General features: G+C 30.0%; 1 protein-coding gene across 1 annotated transcript; it reads right to left on the bottom strand.

Moving 5' to 3' along the window:
* Positions 1-10,195: 10,195 nt before the first annotated feature.
* Positions 10,196-20,431, bottom strand: LOC120170754. The gene is made up of 5 exons (XM_039178630.1): positions 20,285-20,431; positions 19,823-20,002; positions 18,066-19,532; positions 10,504-10,714; positions 10,196-10,227 (listed from the first exon to the last, which is right to left on the bottom strand). Exons 1-5 carry the CDS (start codon positions 20,429-20,431, stop codon positions 10,196-10,198), a joined length of 2,037 nt encoding a protein of 678 aa, XP_039034561.1.
* Positions 20,432-21,193: the final 762 nt, after the last annotated feature.

Genomic DNA, 21,193 nt, shown 5'->3' with positions numbered 1-21,193 from the left:
AATTGTTAGAAAAATACTAACAATTGATATTGTACATGTATTTAATGGATATGGAATAGATCGAAATCAAGCTCCTGAGTCAAGCAAAGAAAAAGGCAAAGGCCAAGTTCTTAAGTAATCAGTTTTTGAGTTTTGAGATATCATAATGAGGCAATCCAGGTGAGTACATTAATTGTATGCAATTTAGATGAAGAAGATTCACAATGAGTTAAGTTAGAATATTTAAAATTTTAATGTTTGTTTTGCAGTATTTAATATGTTTTTATTTAATGTATGGAAAGGATATTGTGAATGTGTTTTAGAGTATGAACTACTCTAAAATGAATGAACAAAATAATAATGCATATGGATGCATTATAGGCATGAAAGGATGCCAAAATAATAATTCATGTGGGTGCATTATAGGCATGAAAGGATGCCAAAATAATAATGCATATGGGTGCATTATTGGCATGAAAGGATGTCATAATTAAAATGCATGAACGGATGCATTAAGGCATGAAAAGAAGCCATAACTAAAATGCATGAACGGATGCATTAAGGCATGAAAGGATGCCATAACTAAAATGCATGAACGGATGCATTAAGGCATGAAAGGATGCCATAATTAAAATGCATGAACTGATGTATTAAGGCATGAAAGGATGCCATAACTAAAATGCATGAACGAATGCATTAAGGCATGAAAGGATTTTATAATTAAAATGCATGAACGGATGCATTAAGGCATGAAATGATGTCATAACTAAAATGCATGAACGAATGCATTACGACATGAACGAATGCATTACGTAATGAAAGGATGTCATAACTAAAATGCATGAACGGATGCATTAAGGCATGAAAGGATGCCATAATTAAAATGCATGAACAGATGCATTAAGGCATGAAAGGATGCCATAATTAAAATGCATGAACGTATGCATTAAGGCATGAAAGGGTGCCATAATTAAAATGCATGAACAGATGCATTATCGACATGAAAGGATGCCATGATTAAAATGCATGAACGGATACATTAAGGCAAGAAAGGATGCCATAATTAAAATGCATGAACGGATGCATCAAGGCATGAAAGGATGTCATGATTAAAATGGATGAAAGGATGCATTAATGGATGAAAAGAGATCTTAACTGAAATTAATGAATAATTACTAAAGAAAAATGAATGAAAGAAAAGTATGTTGGACATACTAAAAATGTTTATGATGATAATTTGACAGAAGTTTGGTTTCGATAAGAGTGATTTAATTAATCCTTATGGATGCTACGAATTAGTTCTAAAACTAAGAAATTAATGATAAGTTTATGAATTTACGTATTTGTAGTGGGTGTGCAACTCATGTAAATTATAGAAATGTTTGGGAATGACTATTTTGGCACTACAAGTGTAAACTATAGAATTTATAATGAAACTAAATAGTTAATTGATAATATGAATAATTATTAGAGTATGATCTATTCAAAAATAAAATATTAATGGCCTAGCTGTGCATTTGGCAAAATATTGTCAAACATGCAAGTTAGATGAAAGGCTAAATGCCTTTGGGTAAAAGACTAAAAGATTTATAATGCAGTTTGATATAAACAGTGCATAAGTGGTATGAGATGATGATATATATATATAATGTACAACAATGCATAATTGGTAATAATGGATGTCATAATGGAAAATGTAAATAGTAAATAATGGGCATGAAAGGATGCCCCCAAATGAAAATAAAAAATAGTGTATTAAAAATATTTAAGGTTTCGCCCATGATTAGTATAAAAGATACATGATCAATTGGCACTTTGGTGCAATACATGTATAGTATTTTTCTCAATTAATGTACATAGGGCGGATAAAGAATAATGAGGAAAAATATATAAAAGGATAAGTATATTGGGCCTACTAAGAATAATTTCGATACTTGTATGAAAGAATTATGGTTTAACTGAGAAAGGCTTATCAGGTCTTTATGGAATTATGAAATTTAATTCGTCATTCAATAGTCATAATATACTTACGTATAAATTATGATATCTTTACAGTATTGTGTCTCACTAAGTAAATACTTAACGTGTGTTGATTTCACGTGTAGGGAAAAATCAAGGTTTTACTAAGTAAGGAGTACAGTAGTACCAACTTTCATCAATTAAAGGTTGACTCGTCAGTAACTATATGACAATCTAGTTTGTTTTGGAAAAATTAGTTGGCATGTAATTAAAGTATGAAAAATTCTCTGAGTTGTATTTAAGTAGAACCTCTTATCATATTTCCATTAATGTTTTTTTTGTATAAAAAATGTTATGTTTTAAGAAAATCTGGAAACACAATTTTACGGGTTTTTCTAAAGGGGAAATATTTTAAAATTGATATGACATATGTATTTCGTGTATGGAAAGGAGTACAAAATATGGGTGTTACAAATTATTTCTTCAAACATATAATGCAAATATTTACTAGTACAAAACAACCTAGAATTAAACCATTTTAGACAGAGAACAAATGAATTTACAAGTTATTCATATAAATCAGCTTTACCAATAACCAACTTACTAGACTTTACATAGACAATTCGATCCAACAATTCTTTTGAATTCATCAAATTTGACTCAGGATCAAGAAGCCTCCACATTTCCAATGCATAATCCCTTTCAGCCATTACATAAACATAAACCTCAAACTGTTTACGTCCTCTTATAGTCAAGTAGCTTCGCAGATCCTCTCAAGCAGGTCTTATTCTCAAAAGAATAATGGTATCAAAAATTTATGGGGAAAATGTAATACCTTAAATATTGGTTAGTGACCAAAATGTAAATTTTGAAAGTTTAATGGCCAAAGTGTAATTTTTGAAAAAGTTTAGGGACCAAAAATTTAATTTTTAAAAGTTATATATTTTGGCTTGTAAATGAATAATTTATTTCAAAATTTATGTTTTTTTGGTAATCAGAATTTTGATTCGGGATTTGTATTAAAATCTATAAAACAATAAATCTGATAAGAATTCGAATAATCGGATTAGACTGAAATTTCATGAAAATTTTAAGGATCAATGGAATTAAGTTCGATTTTCCATGTTACACCAAAATTGTGAATTTTAGTGACTAAATTATAATTTTCAAAAATTTCATGGGAAAGGTGGAAAATAAATTTTTGTTGGTTCATATTTGACTTTGAAATATTAAATTGGAAGATATTGCAATGGCATGGTTGAAATTATCAAGTTTCATTAATGGAAAAATAGTAAATTAGATTTAAATGAATTTGAAATTCATTTATAATAGGATAAAACCATGTGTTTTAATTGATAATTTTGAAGAAAAATAAAGAATCTTTCAGCCATCATCTTCTCCAAACCATGGACACCATGGAAGGTAAGGGAAAGCTTTTTATTTCGATTTTAAGCTTATTCGATTGATTTTTGGATTAAGTTATTATATAGAGAATTAATCTACTTTAAATTCTCTATCATTTGGTACAAAAAGTTCATGGAAACGTGCTTGGATGATGAATTTCATGATTTGGGTGGATGAAGAACAAGTTGGATTTTGGTGATTTAAAGCTTGATTTCTATGTTATTGATGTCGTAGATTAATTTCAAAGCTTATGTGATTAACAAAATTGATTAGAAATGCATATATAGGATTCAACCATAGCTAGGGTTCTTGGAGATTGATTGAATTTGGATTGAATTTGATGTAAGGATGATTGGAATTGCATGAATTTGATCATAGGAGGTTGAATTCATGCTTGAAATTGAATGAAAAGTATGCCCTATTTCTACTTAAAGGTTTGGCCATAGGGAATTAATTAGGGGGAAATGTTAAAAAATTCCCTATGGTCTATAATTGATATTAGATGAATTTTACATGCTTTGGAAGTTGATTTGGATCAATTTGGAACATTATGATGGAAAAATGATCATTTTGCTAGTTTTGGAAATTATGGGAAATTGAAGTATAAATGCTTAATTATGGGTGTTTATTGTTGGAATTTAATGTTTAAATGTTGATTTTGAAATTATATTGTTTTGGATCAAATTGGAAGAATTTGGAAAAGTTAGTGGTTAATTTGAATTATGCTATAAAGTTAGGGATGTAATTGTAAGTTTTGAAATGTTAAAGTATTAGATTGAGTGAAGTCTTACAATGCTGGAAATTAATGTTTGGATGATAAATTTAGTTAGATTGTTGATTTAGGACCAAATTGCAAAATTGGTTAAGTTTAGTGGTTTATTTGAAAAGATTGAAAATTTTGGGGGTTAAATGACAAGTTAGCAAATGTGATTGTATTAGATTGAATATATTATTTTAATGCTAGAAATATTGGTATTAAATTTGGATTGAATTAAATGGTGAAAGACCATTTTGAATTAATTGGAAAAGTTAATATGAATTCTAAAAGAATTCATAAATGATGACTAAATTATAAAGTTTATGAAAGTTGAGTAGTTTGGTTATGATTATGAAAATATAAAGGATTAAAGTTCCGTGTTAGAAATGTTGAAGTTTTTATTGAATAGTGAAGTGAAATTATATCGAATAAATATCAAATATATGTTTTGAATATTTTGTGTTGTGTATATGATTTTATTTAGATTGTGATATATATATTGTGAACAAAGTGAATCAAAAGTGAATGACAAAGTATGCGGCTAATGGTTATCCTCGTAAAAAGTTCTAGTAAGGCAAATAAGGTGAGTGTGTTTATTTATTTAAATTATGTTTGATTGAGGAAGACTTGTGTAAAAGGTTAGCATCGTTAAAGGTTCTAGTGAGGCAAATAAGGTGAGTGCATTTATTTATTTAAATTGTGATAAGTCAACCTCGGATGATTTTAAAAGAAAAGTTTTGAATCAAATTATGGAATATTTCCATAATGTTTACCAAAATGATTTATGATTTATTTTGGGTATGAATTACTCAATATGTTTTTATATGATTTTTTTTGAGAAGATAATTGAATCATTTCTATAAAATGACATTTAGGGCATGAGTTGCCCAAAATATTTTATATGATATATGTATTTTAAATATGGATGATTTTGGGTATGAACTGCCCAATGCACTAGTTCTGATAAAAGATGCTTGAAAATGCCACTGATTAGAAATGTTGGATTTATAAATGACATAAATTTATCATAAAGCCCATCTAATCTGGTACATTTGTAACACCCCAACCCGTATCCGACCCGGATATGAATCCGAGGTGTCACATTGACCTTTTAAAACATGTACTTGTATAAAATAGTGAGTAATTTAAAACTTTTATAACATAAAAATGACTAATTTACATAAAAGACGTTTCCATTATTACAAAACCAATCAGAGCGTGCATATTTCACTTATTTATTTACATATAACTATTCAAAACATTTATAAAACTGTTCATAGCTTAAACAATATATTCTTTTGAAAACATGCCAACTAGAACTTTATATACTAAAATACATATTATTCACATCTTTTCTGATCTGACCTTTAGTAAGGAGAACTGACCTGTCTTGCTCCACTTTGCTCTCTACTCTTCTCGAAACCTACGTGTAAATCACTTACACGCTAAGTCAAAGACTTATTGAGGCAATAAACATATAAGGTAAATGGTAATTAATAATCAAACATAAACAATTACTACTATCATTTCATACAACTCATACTTTTACATGTAACAAATATATATACATACATATATGTCATTATCATTCATATCTCTTATCTCATGTTCATATGATCTCTTATGTCCATCTCATATATCTTATAAACTTATTATTATATCATCATTCCAATCAATTATACTCATTCACATATACCTTAATCTGTACTCATGTATATCATATAACATATACCATATATACTATCATAAAACACGTACACCCAGGCAACTATAATATCATCTTCATTTTTATTAATATTATCTATTTAATAGCCCATGATACACATGTGAGAACTAAAGATATGCGAGTACATAGAGGTTGTGCACTAATGCTGTCACCACAGCTCATATAATTGCACCGAAGTGCCCTATATAATTGCACCGGAGTGCCGCGTAGAATTACATCGTAGTGCCATATAATAATGTCCATAAGGACCACATATCATTCCTTAAGAATCATATACATATACTAGGGATCAAGTATGTGTCTCACCAGACTTCACACATGTTCCAAAGAATGCATATATGTCTAGAAGGACCACATATCATTCCTTAAGAATCATATACATATGCCAAGGATCAAGTATGTGTCTCACCAGACTTCACACATGTTCCAAAGAATACATATATGTCCCGAAGGACCACATAGACCCTCGACTCTTGGCACGCCAACTATACCCCTAGCTCTCATGACACATAACATGGGCATTATCTTTTATATCTTTTTTCGTATTCATGTAACCATATCATATATTCATATAAGCTCATGGTTTCATTCACATATACATGTAATCACGTAGTTCATGTCAATTCTCATATGAGTTCATATTCATATAAACATATGATTCACCTTCACGTATCACATATACTTTCTCTTTCATATAGCTCATAACATTTCTCATGTGTTCATATGATATGTAAATCATTGTCATCTCATCATGTTATCACATAAACATATAGTCTTACAATACATACAAAAACACCTCAATACCTATATTCACATATACCTATCATTTCATTATCCTTATTATTATTCTTATCATCACCATTAATCCCTTTTACTTACCATATTCATATCAATAACACATATACTCATGCACACATATAAATCATAACAAATACATACTTCTATGAATTCATGTTTTTCACTATTGGAAATAGACTTATCGCAAGTCTTATTTTCCCTTGAACCTCATATACTAGAGAATGTGCACTCACCTAGCTTTCTTTATCTTTCCCTCAATTGATCCTACTTGTCGATGGTTCCGGAACTCGATTAGGCTCAATATCTACATAAGCAAAATTTTCAAGACGAATATCAGATGCCTAAGTCTTGAAATTAACCTCTAATAGCCTAACAATTTAAGGGATTGATAGTTTAGTCTCTCTTCTTTCTTTCTTTTTTTGGGGGAATCGGTTCCCCCCTGGGGGTATCGATTCCCCTCTAGCATTCTGGAAATTCATATTCGTTTGAGGGGGGATCGATTCCCCTAGCCCAGAAATCCCATTTTGAGCTCGAAAATCACCTTATTTCAGCTCAAACCTTCCTCTTTCACTCCTTTTAATATTCCTAACTTTAATACACATACTTAAACTCATTTCTACTCTATAATCACTTCTTTAAACTCCAAATCTAGTCATTCCTATGTAATTGCAAAAATTATACTAGTTTTGCAACATGTTCAAATTCCTATTCTAACACTTCCTATCCCTTAATTAACTTGATGACAAGTCAAATCTCACTTCCAATTCTTATTATGAACTATAATCTAAGATTTCACTTTTCTACTTCATTTCTTTAATCTCTTCTAACCTCTTCATCTTTGAGTTTTCACTTATCTTTAGACTTCTTTAAGCTTTCTTACTTTCCAAAGAATCAAAACCAACTTAGAATTCAAATAATAATCAACTAATAAAAATTCTCACCTTTGCTCTTGACTTCCACACTTGAAGAAGAAAGGAGAAGAAGAAAACTCTGGACACTCATTTCCCTCATTTCCCTAAACCCTAAACCCTAAAAGAGAAATTAAAAAAAATCTTCTCTTAGAAAAGACCATAATACCCTTATTACTTTCAAATTTTACTATTAAATCCAACCTCAAAATTCTCCAATTAAAATTCTAAACTTTTAACTTATTTCGAAATTGAACACAATGCTTTCAAAATTCACCTTTGGGTCATATTCATATTCATATTCATATTCATATTCATATTCATATTCATATTCATATTCATATTCATATTCATATTCATATTCATATTCATATTCATATTCATATTCATATTCATATTCATATTCATATTCATATTCATATTCATATTCATATTCATATTCATATTCATATTCATATTCATATTCATATTCATATTCATATTCATATTCATATTCATTCATATTCATATTCATATTCATATTCATATTCATATTCATATTCATATTCATATTCATATTCATATTCATATTCATATTCATATTCATATTCATATTCATATTCATATTCATATTCATATTCATATTCATATTCATATTCATATTCATATTCATATTCATATTCATATTCATATTCATATTCATATTCATATTCATATTCATATTCATTCATATTCATATTCATATTCATATTCATATTCATATTCATATTCATATTCATATTCATATTCATATTCATATTCATATTCATATTCATATTCATATTCATATTCATATTCATATTCATATTCATATTCATATTCATATTCATATTCATATTCATATTCATATTCATATTCATATTCATATTCATATTCATATTCATATTCATATTCATATTCATATTCATATTCATATTCATATTCATATTCATATTCATATTCATATTTCATATTCATATTCATATTCATATTCATATTCATATTCATATTCATATTCATATTCATATTCATATTCATATTCATATTCATATTCATATTCATATTCATATTCATATTCATATTCATATTCATATTCATATTCATATTCATATTCATATTCATATTCATATTCATATTCATATTCATATCATATTCATATTCATATTCATATTCATATTCATATTCATATTCATATTCATATTCATATTCATATTCATATTCATATTCATATTCATATTCATATTCATATTCATATTCATATTCATATTCATATTCATATTCATATTCATATTCATATTCATATTCATATTCATATTCATATTCATATTCATATTCATATTCATATTCATATTCATATTCATATTCATATTCATATTCATATTCATATTCATATTCATATTCATATTCATATCATATTCATATTCATATTCATATTCATATTCATATTCATATTCATATTCATATTCATATTCATATTCATTCATATTCATATTCATATTCATATTCATATTCATATTCATATTCATATTCATATTCATATTCATATTCATATTCATATTCATATTCATATTCATATTCATATTCATATTCATATTCATATTCATATTCATTCATATCATATTCATATTCATATTCATATTCATATTCATATTCATATTCATATTCATATTCATATTCATATTCATATTCATATTCATATTCATATTCATATTCATATTCATATTCATATTCATATTCATATGAAAAGTGAAAGTATTGAACATGAAATGTGAAATTATGGATTATGAAATTTGAATATGTGATCAACTGGAAATTTATATTTATTGATTTATGTGATTTGATTTTCATGATTTTTTATAAAATCATGAGATATTGATTTTTTCTAGGTTTAATGATGTAGAAAGCGGCTTATTTAAGTCTGTTTGGAAATTCAATTATTTTATTGAATAAATTATACTATTTTGAAATAATATGTTATTTTATATTTTTATCTCAGCTCGTTTATGTATAATGTCTCACTAAGTTATACATAGCGTGTGATAATTTTCACACGTATGTAAATAAAAGGATAAGGACGTGAAATGAGGTGCACCGTGTGCATCTCTTCTTGAGAAATCATATCGACTTACAGTATCAGTAAGACATCATTGATATTATTTTGGTTTGCTAGTGGCATGTATATTATGAATGTTCTAGTTACTCTGATAAATCTGCTTTAATATGATTGGTAATAGATATAAGTACTAGTACAAATTAATAGTATTTTATATTATTATGTTTTAAAAGTTAACTGGTTAATTTTTAAATTAAGAAGTGATTTGACAGTTCTATATATGTTATGAAACAACCTCCAATGCTTAGTTACAAGCTAAAATCGGATTTAAATCAGACGATAAAATATTAATTTATGTTTTCGTGAATAATTATATTGGTTTTAATTTATAAAATTCAAATTTTAAAATGAGATAAAATTGCACAGATTTTGAGTATGTAATATTATAAAAAAGTCAGTATGACATCAGTATGACATCTTTAACTCGTATTTAAGTACGTATACGAGTTAAGAGTGTTAAAAAACAAAGTAATTCAATATGTAATTGACTAAACCATAAGAGGAAAGGGAAATAAATCTATAAATGATTAACTTCATAAAATCTGAGCATATCCTCATTTAGAGGATGAAACAATGCTGGATTTGACTGTAACACAGAAGAAATGAACAATTGAATAATATACAGAAGATGTTTATGCAACCTGGCAAAGTATATTCCTCTGGGTTGATGCGTGTCAGAATAATGTTTTCTTTTGTAATCGAATAAGCGGTCGAATAATAGGTTGGTGACTATCAGATAAGGCTGAAACAACCTCAAACTTAATCTTAATCACCTTCTCGTTTTCAAAAAACGGATCATTTTCTGCATATTATTTTAATATGGCTTTATCGTCTTAATAATGCTTAATCTCTATAATAATACCTGCAGCACGTTGTGGATCAACCTCAGTGTTTATCTTTCGTTGCAAAACATCTATTTGATCCTCAAAATAGCGCATTCTGTTTGCAACAACGAGAGTTTCATCCAGATCAAATACAATTCCTAGACATCTTAGGTTTAGCATGAAAATACAAGAATCATATAGTCCCCTTGCGACATTTAAAGCGTAGAAACATGGTCTATAGCTATTCATCTGACAACAAAATGAAGTAACAAAAATATCATAAAAGTTTTCAGTTGGAAAATTGTTGGAAATTATTCAAGTTCATCCACATAGTCCAAACTCTGCTAACAATAACAGGTTAACAGATACAATACAAAACAAATTCCATAAATATCTAAAGGTGTATTTATAGGTCTCTCATCATAAGGTACCCATCTTAGTAAATTCATGGATAAGGCTTTAAAACAGCTTAGCTCAAGTTTTCTGGGCAGAATGAAGTTGAGAAAATCCTTTCTTTTCTTTTTTTTTTGTAAGAAATGAATGTCTCATTAAAAAAACCCTTCATATTTATTGATATACTAAACGGTACAGCTTAGCTAAGTACAGATGCCGAGCAACAAACCAGAACTCCCTAAAACTCTAAAACAGAAGATAACAAGACCATGGAAATATAAAGATCAGCCAACCCCTAATTTTAGCTAAATTATTGACAAACGTCGTTTTACTGTCAAATAATTTCCTTAATCTCAAAAGAAGTAAATAAAAATAGTAGTAAGGAAAGTAAGGGTCGATCCACAGGGACTAGGGAAGATTCTGAATTGGTTGTTCTTGATCTTTGAACTAGACGAATAATAACAAATAAAAGTAAAAAAGGGTGAAAGATTATAAAGAAATTAAAAGAAAATGATTAAAAATTCAAGATGAGTAAAAACAACCTCATGCTTTCATTTTGCATCAAATTCCAATTGATCATTGAATAGGGTTTTCTTCTGGTTAAATGCCGATTTGAGTCCGCAAGGTTCAATCCTTGTATCTCATTTCCTCTTTGGTGTCCTTGTTCGGATTAACTTCAACTATCGTTGTCAACTCAAAATGGTTTAAAAGTGCTTGGAAAAAACCCGAATCGAATTATGCTTTCTCTATGAAAGTTGAACTCGATCCCAATTTCCCTTAGCGTGCCATCGCTAAGTGTGTTCAAGGGAATTTGAATCAATTGATTCTATAATCCCAATGTTAAACCATAACAACATCCAAGCTAAAATCTATTTTAGAAGTGAAAATGTTTTGATTTGAAGAAAGACCAATCGCCAATCTAGTTTCCAGAAAATTGAGAATTTAACTCGAAAGGGTATGAGGTGCTTTTCAATTCTCACGTTAGGAATTAAGTAATCATTTCAGCCTTTGGCTATGAAAAATTTAGCTAAGTATGATAGAAATCATACTAAGCTTTTTAAAAGAAATCCTTTAAAGAAAAATAAAAGAAAGAAAAGTAGAAGAAAAAATAAAACTTTATAAAAAACTAAAGAAAGAAACAAGAGAATTCGAGGAATGAATGATTGAGTGATCTCAATGATGATGTGAGGCTTACCCCAATGGGGTATTTATAGTCCTCAAAAACCTAGAAATTAGATTCAAAATCAAAAGATAATTCCTAAAGATAATTTCTAAAATTCAAAATAAATAAATTCTAATTTAAATTTAAAAATTACGGCTGAGCTTCTCATTTCCACTAGGCTGCTGACTAGACTTTCTATTAATGTCTGACTGAACATCATGTCAAACGCGTCATTCCCCAAGTCATACTCACTAATCCATTCATAACTCCATAAAATCAAAAATTGTAAAATTTGATCAGTTTTAGCAATTTTTCTATAATCTATTGTTCTGCATTAAAAATGAACGAAAAGGCCCAAATTAACAACTTAAAATATCTAATAAATGAGTAATTACAAACAAAATAATGAATAAATTAAGAACTAATCAATTATCCGCCTGTCAATTAGCAGTTATCTGGATGTGTTGAAGCACCATATTTCGCTCTATCACTATAGAGACATTCTCCCTCACTATAGGCTCAAAAATGCGGGACAAGAAGCAGGATTTTTTATCCACTCTAAAACGTTCAAAGAATCACTTTTTAAAATCAAATGCCCCTTTGTCCCCCACTCTGACTTTGGTAATCCCCGCCCCGATTACCCGATTACCTGCCCCGATTACCCGCCCCGATACCCGACCCGATAAATATTAAAAATAATTATTTATATATATATATATAATATTAATAAATTTAATTTAAATAAAAAATATATATTTAATTTAAATATATATATATACCTGGCCCGATTCCCGGCCCAATACCGACCCAATACCCGGCCCAATACCCATTTAAATAACTGTTTATGCTAAACGGGGATACCCGTTTCCCCACGGTTTTCCCCGATTACCCGACGGGGATCCCCGTTTAAATCCCTGCAGTTTTTTAAACGGGGACGGGTACCGGTTTTTTAAACGGGGACGGGGACGGGGGGACCAATACCCGGCCCGAACCCGGCCCGTTACCATCCCTAGTAATATCTGAAGTTTAAGACAAATGATCTTAGAATAATCTATGTTTGTGTAAGTGTAATACCCCAAAAATGTAGACAATGACCAAAATGAAAATTTTGAAAGTTTGATGGTCAAAGTAAAAAATTGGGAAAAAGTTTAGGGAATTAAGTGATAATTTCCTAAAAAGAATTTTATTCCATGAATAGATGGTTTACTCTTGAGAGTGGAGTTTTATGAAAATCATATTTTTGGAATTTGAATTTTAGTAAAGAAAAATTAGAAATGGTTAAATTCGGTAAGGAATCGATAATTTCAGATCGAATGGGAACTTTACAAAAATTTGAAGGATGTTATAAAATGGTTGGAAATATTATTTTAATATTTTGGAGCAGAGAAATTTGGTTTGGAAAGGTGCAATTTTTCAGATTTAACAGAAACAGTGGAATTTAGTGACTAAAATGCAAGTTTTGAAAATTCATGGGCAATTTCGTGAGTCAAAGTTAAAATAATTCATCTTTGACTTTGAAAGATATTATGGATCAGGTGGCTTGGTTTTATGGTGAATATGGAAATTCATTAATGGCAAAAATGGAATTTCCTATTGAATGAAATAAAAAAATGCCATCATAATATATATTGCCATGTGATAGATTTATTTATCATTAAATATCAATCATGGATGAGCATTTCCAGCTTCTTCTTCCTCCAAGGGCCGGTACTTTCAAGCAAGAAAGGTAAACATTTTTAGTTTCAATTTTGAAGCTATTTATTGAGAATCTGACTCAGTGTAGTTACGAAAAATATTCTACTTTCAATTCTCTACATTTTGACATGAATATTACTAGGATTCATGTTCAAGTTCATCTTGAGTTGATGAAGGGGATGTTGATTCTTGTGTTTTATAGGTTTTGAAGAGTTAAGTGATTTTAAAGAATTGGTTGCAAGAATTGATGAATAACTTAAGAATGAAGTTAAGGAAAACAGTTTGGATTTTGAATTTGACAGTAGGTTTGAAAATTCACCAGAAATTATATAAAAATAATTTCGAGGTTATTTTTATATATTTGTGTTCATATATCGATCTAGTTTCGTTTAAAACGATGATCAATTTCAAGGTGTATACAAAAAGATATGGATTTTTAACCAAGGAAAGGTTAGAAAAATCGGACAGCAGATTCTGTAAAACAGATTATGTTGGTCAATTTTGAAAATTCACCATAAATTATAAAGAATGAATTAGAAGGATTTCTTTATATGAATAGATTCATATTCAAATCTAGTTTTCAATGGAAGAAACGGAATTGAATTCCATTATGTATATCAATACAGAATATTGATTCTTTAAAGGTAGTGCGAGTTGTCTAAATTCTGGAAAATTGATGGGTTGTTGTGTAAGTGTTATATAATTGATGTACCATGCTGGAAATTGTTGTTTTGGAATTGAAATGAGTGTTAAATGTGAAATATTATTATTTTGGAAGTTTAAAAAGGTTTGTGATTTAAGTACAACATTTGAATAGTTGGGGTACTTAAATGTAATTATGCTTTTGTAAAAGCATTTGAATGGAAATAATTTCAATGCTGGAATTATTGGTATTAAGAATTTAAGAGGTAAAATGGTGAAGGACCATTTTGTGTAATTGGAAAAGTTGGTTCCAATGTTAAAAGGAATTATTAAGTATTGAGTATTTTGATAGAAAATGAGTTTCAAGTATATTATGGATTTATTTTGGGATATGTATATATTAGTACAATATTAACATATGTATTATTATGAATTTGTCATTTATACAGATCATGATTGATTTGTGATTGAAGCAAGTCAAGTATAAAAGGATTTATTGTGGAACATAGTGAGGCACATTTTTGGAAAAATTATAAAGTGTCAAGGTGAGTGCAATACATGCATGAAATTATACATGGATGTTTTATACATCATAAGGAAAACTTACGATAAGTCGACCTTGTTTATATCAGCATGATATTATGTCATTTTTATAAATTGACATGACATTGAGATGTCACTGTATGAAATTATAATGCATTGATTATGGAAAATGTGATATTTTACCATGAATGTTTTTGGGTATGAACTGCCCCATTGTTAAATTATGATAATATACTTTGCCATGGATGGATCAAATAAAATTGACTATTTGCCCAAGTATGTTATTAAGGATCAGTGGTATTAATGGCATGCTATAGAGTTTAGCAGCTGCAATATTAGGTAATACTAGAGTGTCTAGAGAAGACACATAGTGCAGGCCTCAAAGTGTCTAGCGAAGACACGGTACAAGCACTACGGTGCATTATTAGGTGAACAAAGCTCGACCTCAGCACTTCGGTGCAATATTTGACTCCTATATTGGGTTCCTCATACAGTTATACTATGGGCTATGAGTTATGGTTTATTGGTTAATAAATGGTAAGTATGCAAATAAGCTTACGAGCTTATGAATAATGGCAAGTATATTGATAAAATAAGCTTACGAGCTTATGGAATTTAAATGGTAAGTATTTTGGTAAAATAAGCTTACGAGCTTATGGTATAAGTGGTAAGAGATTTTATATTATTTTGATCATGGTAAAATATTAGATATGTTAGTAAAATGATTTTATGGAAATTTGATTTTTGATATTGAAAATCATGCATGAATTGTATTGCACTGTTAAATGTTTTAATTGCCTCACTAAGTATATACTTAGCGCGTGATGATTTTCACGCGTAGGTAAAAAGCTAGTAATGGAATAAAAAGTTCAAAGTGAATCAAACATCGAGGAGTATATTGCAATATCAGTAAGATATCCTATGATGGAATATGATTTAGATAGTGGCATGTAATTTTAAAATGTTAAATTTATTTTGTTTAATAAATTTTGGAAATTTTATAGTGATGGAAGGTTAATTTTTATGAGTTTTATATGTAATTTTCGGAAGTTACTGTAGCAGTTACTGTAGCAATAAACAGTAACCACGTTTTAAGAAAAAAAAATCTAGATTACATTTAGGGTACCGATACCCTACTACAGGTATCGATACCCCACTGTTCACGGTTCACGGGTACTGTTCACTATTCTTAAAAAAATCTTTTGAAATAAATTTGTTACAACGAAACATGATTTATATGATATGAGATTTTTTATAATATCAATAACCATTTTAAGAAAATAAATTCTTAAATCGATTTTGGATATTAAATGGTTTTCGAAATTCGGATAACATCCATAATCTGTGTATGTATAATTATACGGGCTATGGGTGTTACAGTAAGACTGGGTGTCCATGGATGATTTGGGCATTAAGATTGATTGAATCTCAAAGATGAGACTAACACAACTTGTTAGATTAAGACACATGTTGGAGAGAATAAATGTGTTAGAGATTGGAATAATAAAAATTGTACCTATAAGTGGTTGGATAAAAAATATCTGGAGAAATTTAGGGTTGATCCTAAATATTCTGCTAGTTCCTTAAGATAGGATGTAGAAAATGATCACATCATTGATGTACCAGCATCAAAATGTAGTAGAGTAAAAAAAGATGCTTTGAATGTTATTAATGGGGATTACCTTGCTGAATTGAGAGGAACAAACCCTGAGATGTGATTGATAATTGGAAGTTTGGTGAGTAAAATAAAATAGAGAGCAAAGTTCAATGACTAACCGTGTAATTTACCTTAATGATAATCATAATATTTATTATTAAACCATTATATAAATTTTAATGCAAACTGTGAATGCGTCATTGCCATTGTTGTTGTGGTGGTGGGGACTGGAGATGAGGGGCTAAACATAAAATTTTCTCCTTTTACACCGTTATTCGGATACGTGCTTGGGAAAACCACATAATGGAAGGAGGAAGTCAGAGGAGGGACATGATTGAATAATTGGAAAACGTTTATGGGACTTGAATTGATAATTATGAAAATCTTGGATTGGGTTAAATCTGTTAGATAACCGCTTTATATGGATGGTGTTGACATTTTTATAGATTCGTTTCTCGTGTGGTGCTCTTTGACCGATTCTGTTAGGTTAAATTTATGTGATTTTTGTTGGCTTCTACCAATTTTCTTATTTTTTGTAACGAGTTGCTCCTTAAAATATTTTTCCTGTAACTTTTTTTTGAAAGAAGAGGACAATATATCAATTGATAATTTGATTCTTCGATCGTCTTTGAAGCATCCATAGTACATCCAACATGTTTCTCAATTCTTTGATGGGTTGAACAACTCCTATCTATGTAAAGAAGAAGAAGAAGAAGAATAAATGATTTTAAGATATTATATTTGATTGAGTTTTTATCAGACATGCCAATAATGGAAGATTTTGTATGTGAACAAGTTAATGAGTTGTTCATGTCAATTTTGGCATCAAATGAGAGGGAATAAATGAAGTGTTACATCTGGTGGGTTTTTTCTTTACCAAAAATCATGTGGAAATGGAGTTTATGATCTTTGATTCTTGACACCAGAAAATGACCATTAGAAGAAAGTATATCATGAAAATAATTTTGCAGACAAAGTTACTAAGTTACTTAGTCTGCTAGGATCACTCTTCATGTTCCTATACATCTGGTTAAAGAAAAAAAAAACAAACAAAAGACCTATGTGAACAAAATGATCAAAAGTAGACGATAAACAAAAGTGATAAACACTATGGAGAACCTGAAGATGGCTTTTCACATGAGAAATGGTGAGTCCTTTCACATCCATGAGTTGAAGAACGAGTTTCGGTATAGCTTCTGTAAAAAAAAAAGGAAAAACCCCTATTATTTTAAAACTGAAGAACAACATGAAGAAGAAGCAAAAGAAACTTATTGTCTTGACTGCCAGAAGTTGTAGAGTGAAAAGAAAAAAAAGGTGTTTTTTTTTGGATAATTCATTCTTTTTATTACCCAAAGAGCAAGAACTGCTACAAAAATCTGAGTTCAGATTACAAGGATTATTCAACATACAAAAAATATCAGCAACCAAATAATACCCTAATTGTTACAAAGAGTAATATTTACACTATATAATCTATTAAGGCTCCTACCCCTTAATTGAAAACTAACAATTTTCTTAATGGAATGAATCAGATCTTCAATGTTTCTGGATCGTTCTTGGAAAATCCTTTTGTTTCTTTCTTCCCATAGGGTGTAAATATGGGCATTGGAAGAAATCTTTAAAATATAAATGAGAAGAGATTTATCCTTCCAATAAGCAGTAGCCCAAGCAAGAAAATCATTCCATGAAAAAAGATGGTTTCGCAAACCATTAAGAGAAAAAATAGCAGCCCATAAAGAAACAACAATATGATATTCAAAGAATAGATGGTTCCTTGTTTCCATGGCAGCACCACAGAAAACACATTGGCAGTCATTAATAAGTCTCATGCATTTCAACCTTTCTCTTGTAGGTAGCCTATCGAGGAAAACCATCCAAGTAATTAAGTTGTGTTTGGGGATGTGAAGAGGAAACCATAGCAGTTTATTCCATGAGACTTTGGGATTCTTGACCCTGATAACATTCCAGATTTCTTTAACTTTTTTCATTGCAGGCAGCATAACAGAATTAGCTTCTGGTCTCATCTTCAATATTTGTCTTAAGTTCCAGCTCATGGAAGGCTTAATCTCAATATTCCAAAAGTCATAAACATTGAAAACATAACTTCTAAGCCAGGCCACCCATAAAGATCCTTCAACTACCAGTATGTTTTTTATAAGAATCATTATACATGCCTTGTTCCAGGTTCTTAAGTCTTTAATGCCAAAGCTCCCTTCAGATTTTAGAAGACATATTTTCTGCCATTTCACCCTTGCACCAGCTGATGTTTTGTAAGCCCCTTTCCAGAAAAACCTTGGACAGAGATGTTCAATCTTTTTAATAACAGAGGAAGGAAGGATTAATTGCCTACACCAATAGTTAGCAATGCTAAATAACACTGCTCGGACTAATTCCAATCTGCCAGCATAGCTCAGTGATCTAGCAGAACAGAAGTGAAATCTAGCTTTAATATTATCAATGAGAGAAGTGCAATCTTTTTTAGAAATCTTCCTAGTGACCAAGGGAATACCTAAGTAGCGAACAAGAAGTCTGCTAAGCTTAAAACCAGTGATCTGTTTAATTTTCTCAAGTTCAGCATAGGGGATTCCAGCAGCAAAAAGATCATATTTAGAGGCATTAAGACTTAATCCAGACATTTCATAAAAAAGATCAAGGACAGTAGTAACACCAATAACAAAATCCACAGACCCTTTACAAAATATTAAAAGGTCATCTGCAAAAGAAAGATGGGTAAGAGCAATTCTTTTGCATTTTGGATGGTATCTAAATGTACCTCTAGAAGTAGCCATATTGAGAAGTCTTGATAGAATATTCATAGAGAGGAAAAAAAGAAATGGAGAGAGAGGGTCCCCTTGCCTAACACCTCTTGCACCTTTGAAATGACCAATCAAGCTCCCATTGAAAGAGATAGAGTAGCTTTCAATTGAAAAACAAATTTTAATCCAGTTAATGAAGACAGGAGGAAGACCTAGAGCCTTTAAAATAGCAGTGATAAAAACTCAATTTAGAGAATCAAAGGCTTTGTGAAGATCAATTTTCAAAGAGCATCTAAGAGAGATACAATTTCTGTTGTAGCCTTTAACAAGTTCCTGAGCCAAAAGTGTATTGTCAACAATATTCATGCCTTTAATAAAAGCAGTTTGTTTAAGAGTGATAATGTCAGGAATAAGTCTTGTAAGTCTGCTGACCAGGATCTTAGAAATTGCTTTGTAACATGAAATAGGTATGAGTCTTTGACCTTACTATGATTTGGAATTTTAGGTACCAATGCAGTAGCAGTGGCATTAAAACCAGGAAGCAAGAAAGAATCCTGGAAGAACAGTTTTATGGAAGCAATAGTATCTTCAGCAATAATAGGCCAGGACTTTTTGAAGAATAGAGGAGAGAACCCATCAGGACCAGGGGCTTTGTCATTCACTTTGCTAAAGAAAGCTTCTTTAATTTCCTATTTTGAAACATTCTTTATAGGTTCAGTAGTGGAGTCAGTAGGTAAGGATGACTGAAGAAGGTCTTTTAAAAGATGAGGATCAAGAGGTTTAACATCAAGATCAGGGGAACCAATCAGATTAGAGAATAAGTTTATAATTTTAGAGGACATTTCTTTAAAAGTCTTTAATCTATTCCCTTACTCATCCACCAGAATTCTGATGGTGTCCCTTTTCTTTTTAAAAGCAACAGCAGAGTGAAAAAACTTTGTGCATTTATCACCCTCCTTTAGCCATTGTACCTTGGCTTTTTGCTTTAAAACCATATTTTCAGCATCTTCAAGAGTCTTTAATTCTCTTTTTAATTGAAGTTCCTCTTCAAAAACAACCTCCCCTCTAAGAGTTTTAATTTTCTGCTGTTCTAATTCAGTTTTCTTCTTCTTTACCATGTCAGAAAGATCACTGTAGAAGGTCTAGTTAAGGTTCTTAAGATGAGGTTTCAGTCTCTTCAACTTATAAAAAAGGATTTGCATAGGGTTACCCACTGAAGAACGTTGCCAATAATTATTAACAACATTTAAGAAAATAGGGTCTTAGGTTAAGAATTTGAAGAATTTAAAGGGTTTAGGCCGATTAGCTTGGACCTCTTTGTAGAGACATAGGATAGCAAGATAGTGGTCAGAGGTGCCAGGGGGAAGAAATTCAACATGAGAAGAAGGTAAGGAAGTCACCCAATTTTGATTGACAAGCACTCTATCAAGTTTCTTAGTAATGTAGGTGTTTTGTTGTTTGTTACTCCAAGTAAAAGAAGGGCCAAAATAAGGGTGATCAATGAGGTCAAGGTCAATTAAAGTATCTTTGAAGTCTCTCATAGCAGAGGAAATATAAGGACCCAGCAGTTCAAAGTCATACATTTCATTAGAGTTAAGGATTACATTAAAATCACCCCCAATATCCAAGGATAATTACCAATTGTTCTTTCCAAGTCATGAAGTTGTTGCCACAGGATTCTTCTAATTCTGTCATCATTACTGCCATATACAACAGTAATGATAATTGGAAGGCCAAGATGAAGACCTTTAATAGTAATGCTTTGTTCAGAGACATGACTAACAGAAAACACTAAGTCTTTTCTCCATAAGATCCAAATTCTGCCATTGAAGGAAAAGTCATAGTTGGTGCAAACATTCCAGTTTCCAAATTTACTTGCA

The sequence above is a fragment of the Hibiscus syriacus genome, unplaced genomic scaffold, assembly GCF_006381635.1.
Source record: "Hibiscus syriacus cultivar Baekdansim isolate YM2019G1 unplaced genomic scaffold, ASM638163v2 tig00111792_pilon, whole genome shotgun sequence".
NCBI lineage: Eukaryota > Viridiplantae > Streptophyta > Magnoliopsida > Malvales > Malvaceae > Hibiscus > Hibiscus syriacus.
The sequence above is the reverse complement of the archived record's forward strand: the minus strand, read 5'-3'. Positions and strand labels throughout refer to the sequence as shown.

What these genes read in the sequence shown, in the direction of transcription:
- LOC120170754 (XM_039178630.1), bottom strand. Translation starts at nt 20,431, where the DNA reads ATGGTAAAGAAGAAGAAAACTGAATTAGAACAGCAGAAAATTAAAACT. An exon ending in ATGCCACTGCTACTGCATTG is followed by an intron (nt 19,533 to 19,822) that starts GTACCTAAAATT and finishes GCTATTTTAAAG; the next exon opens with GCTCTAGGTCTTCCTCCTGT. An exon ending in TGATCCACAACGTGCTGCAG is followed by an intron (nt 10,228 to 10,503) that starts GTATTATTATAG and finishes TCTGTGTTACAG; the next exon opens with TCAAATCCAGCATTGTTTCA.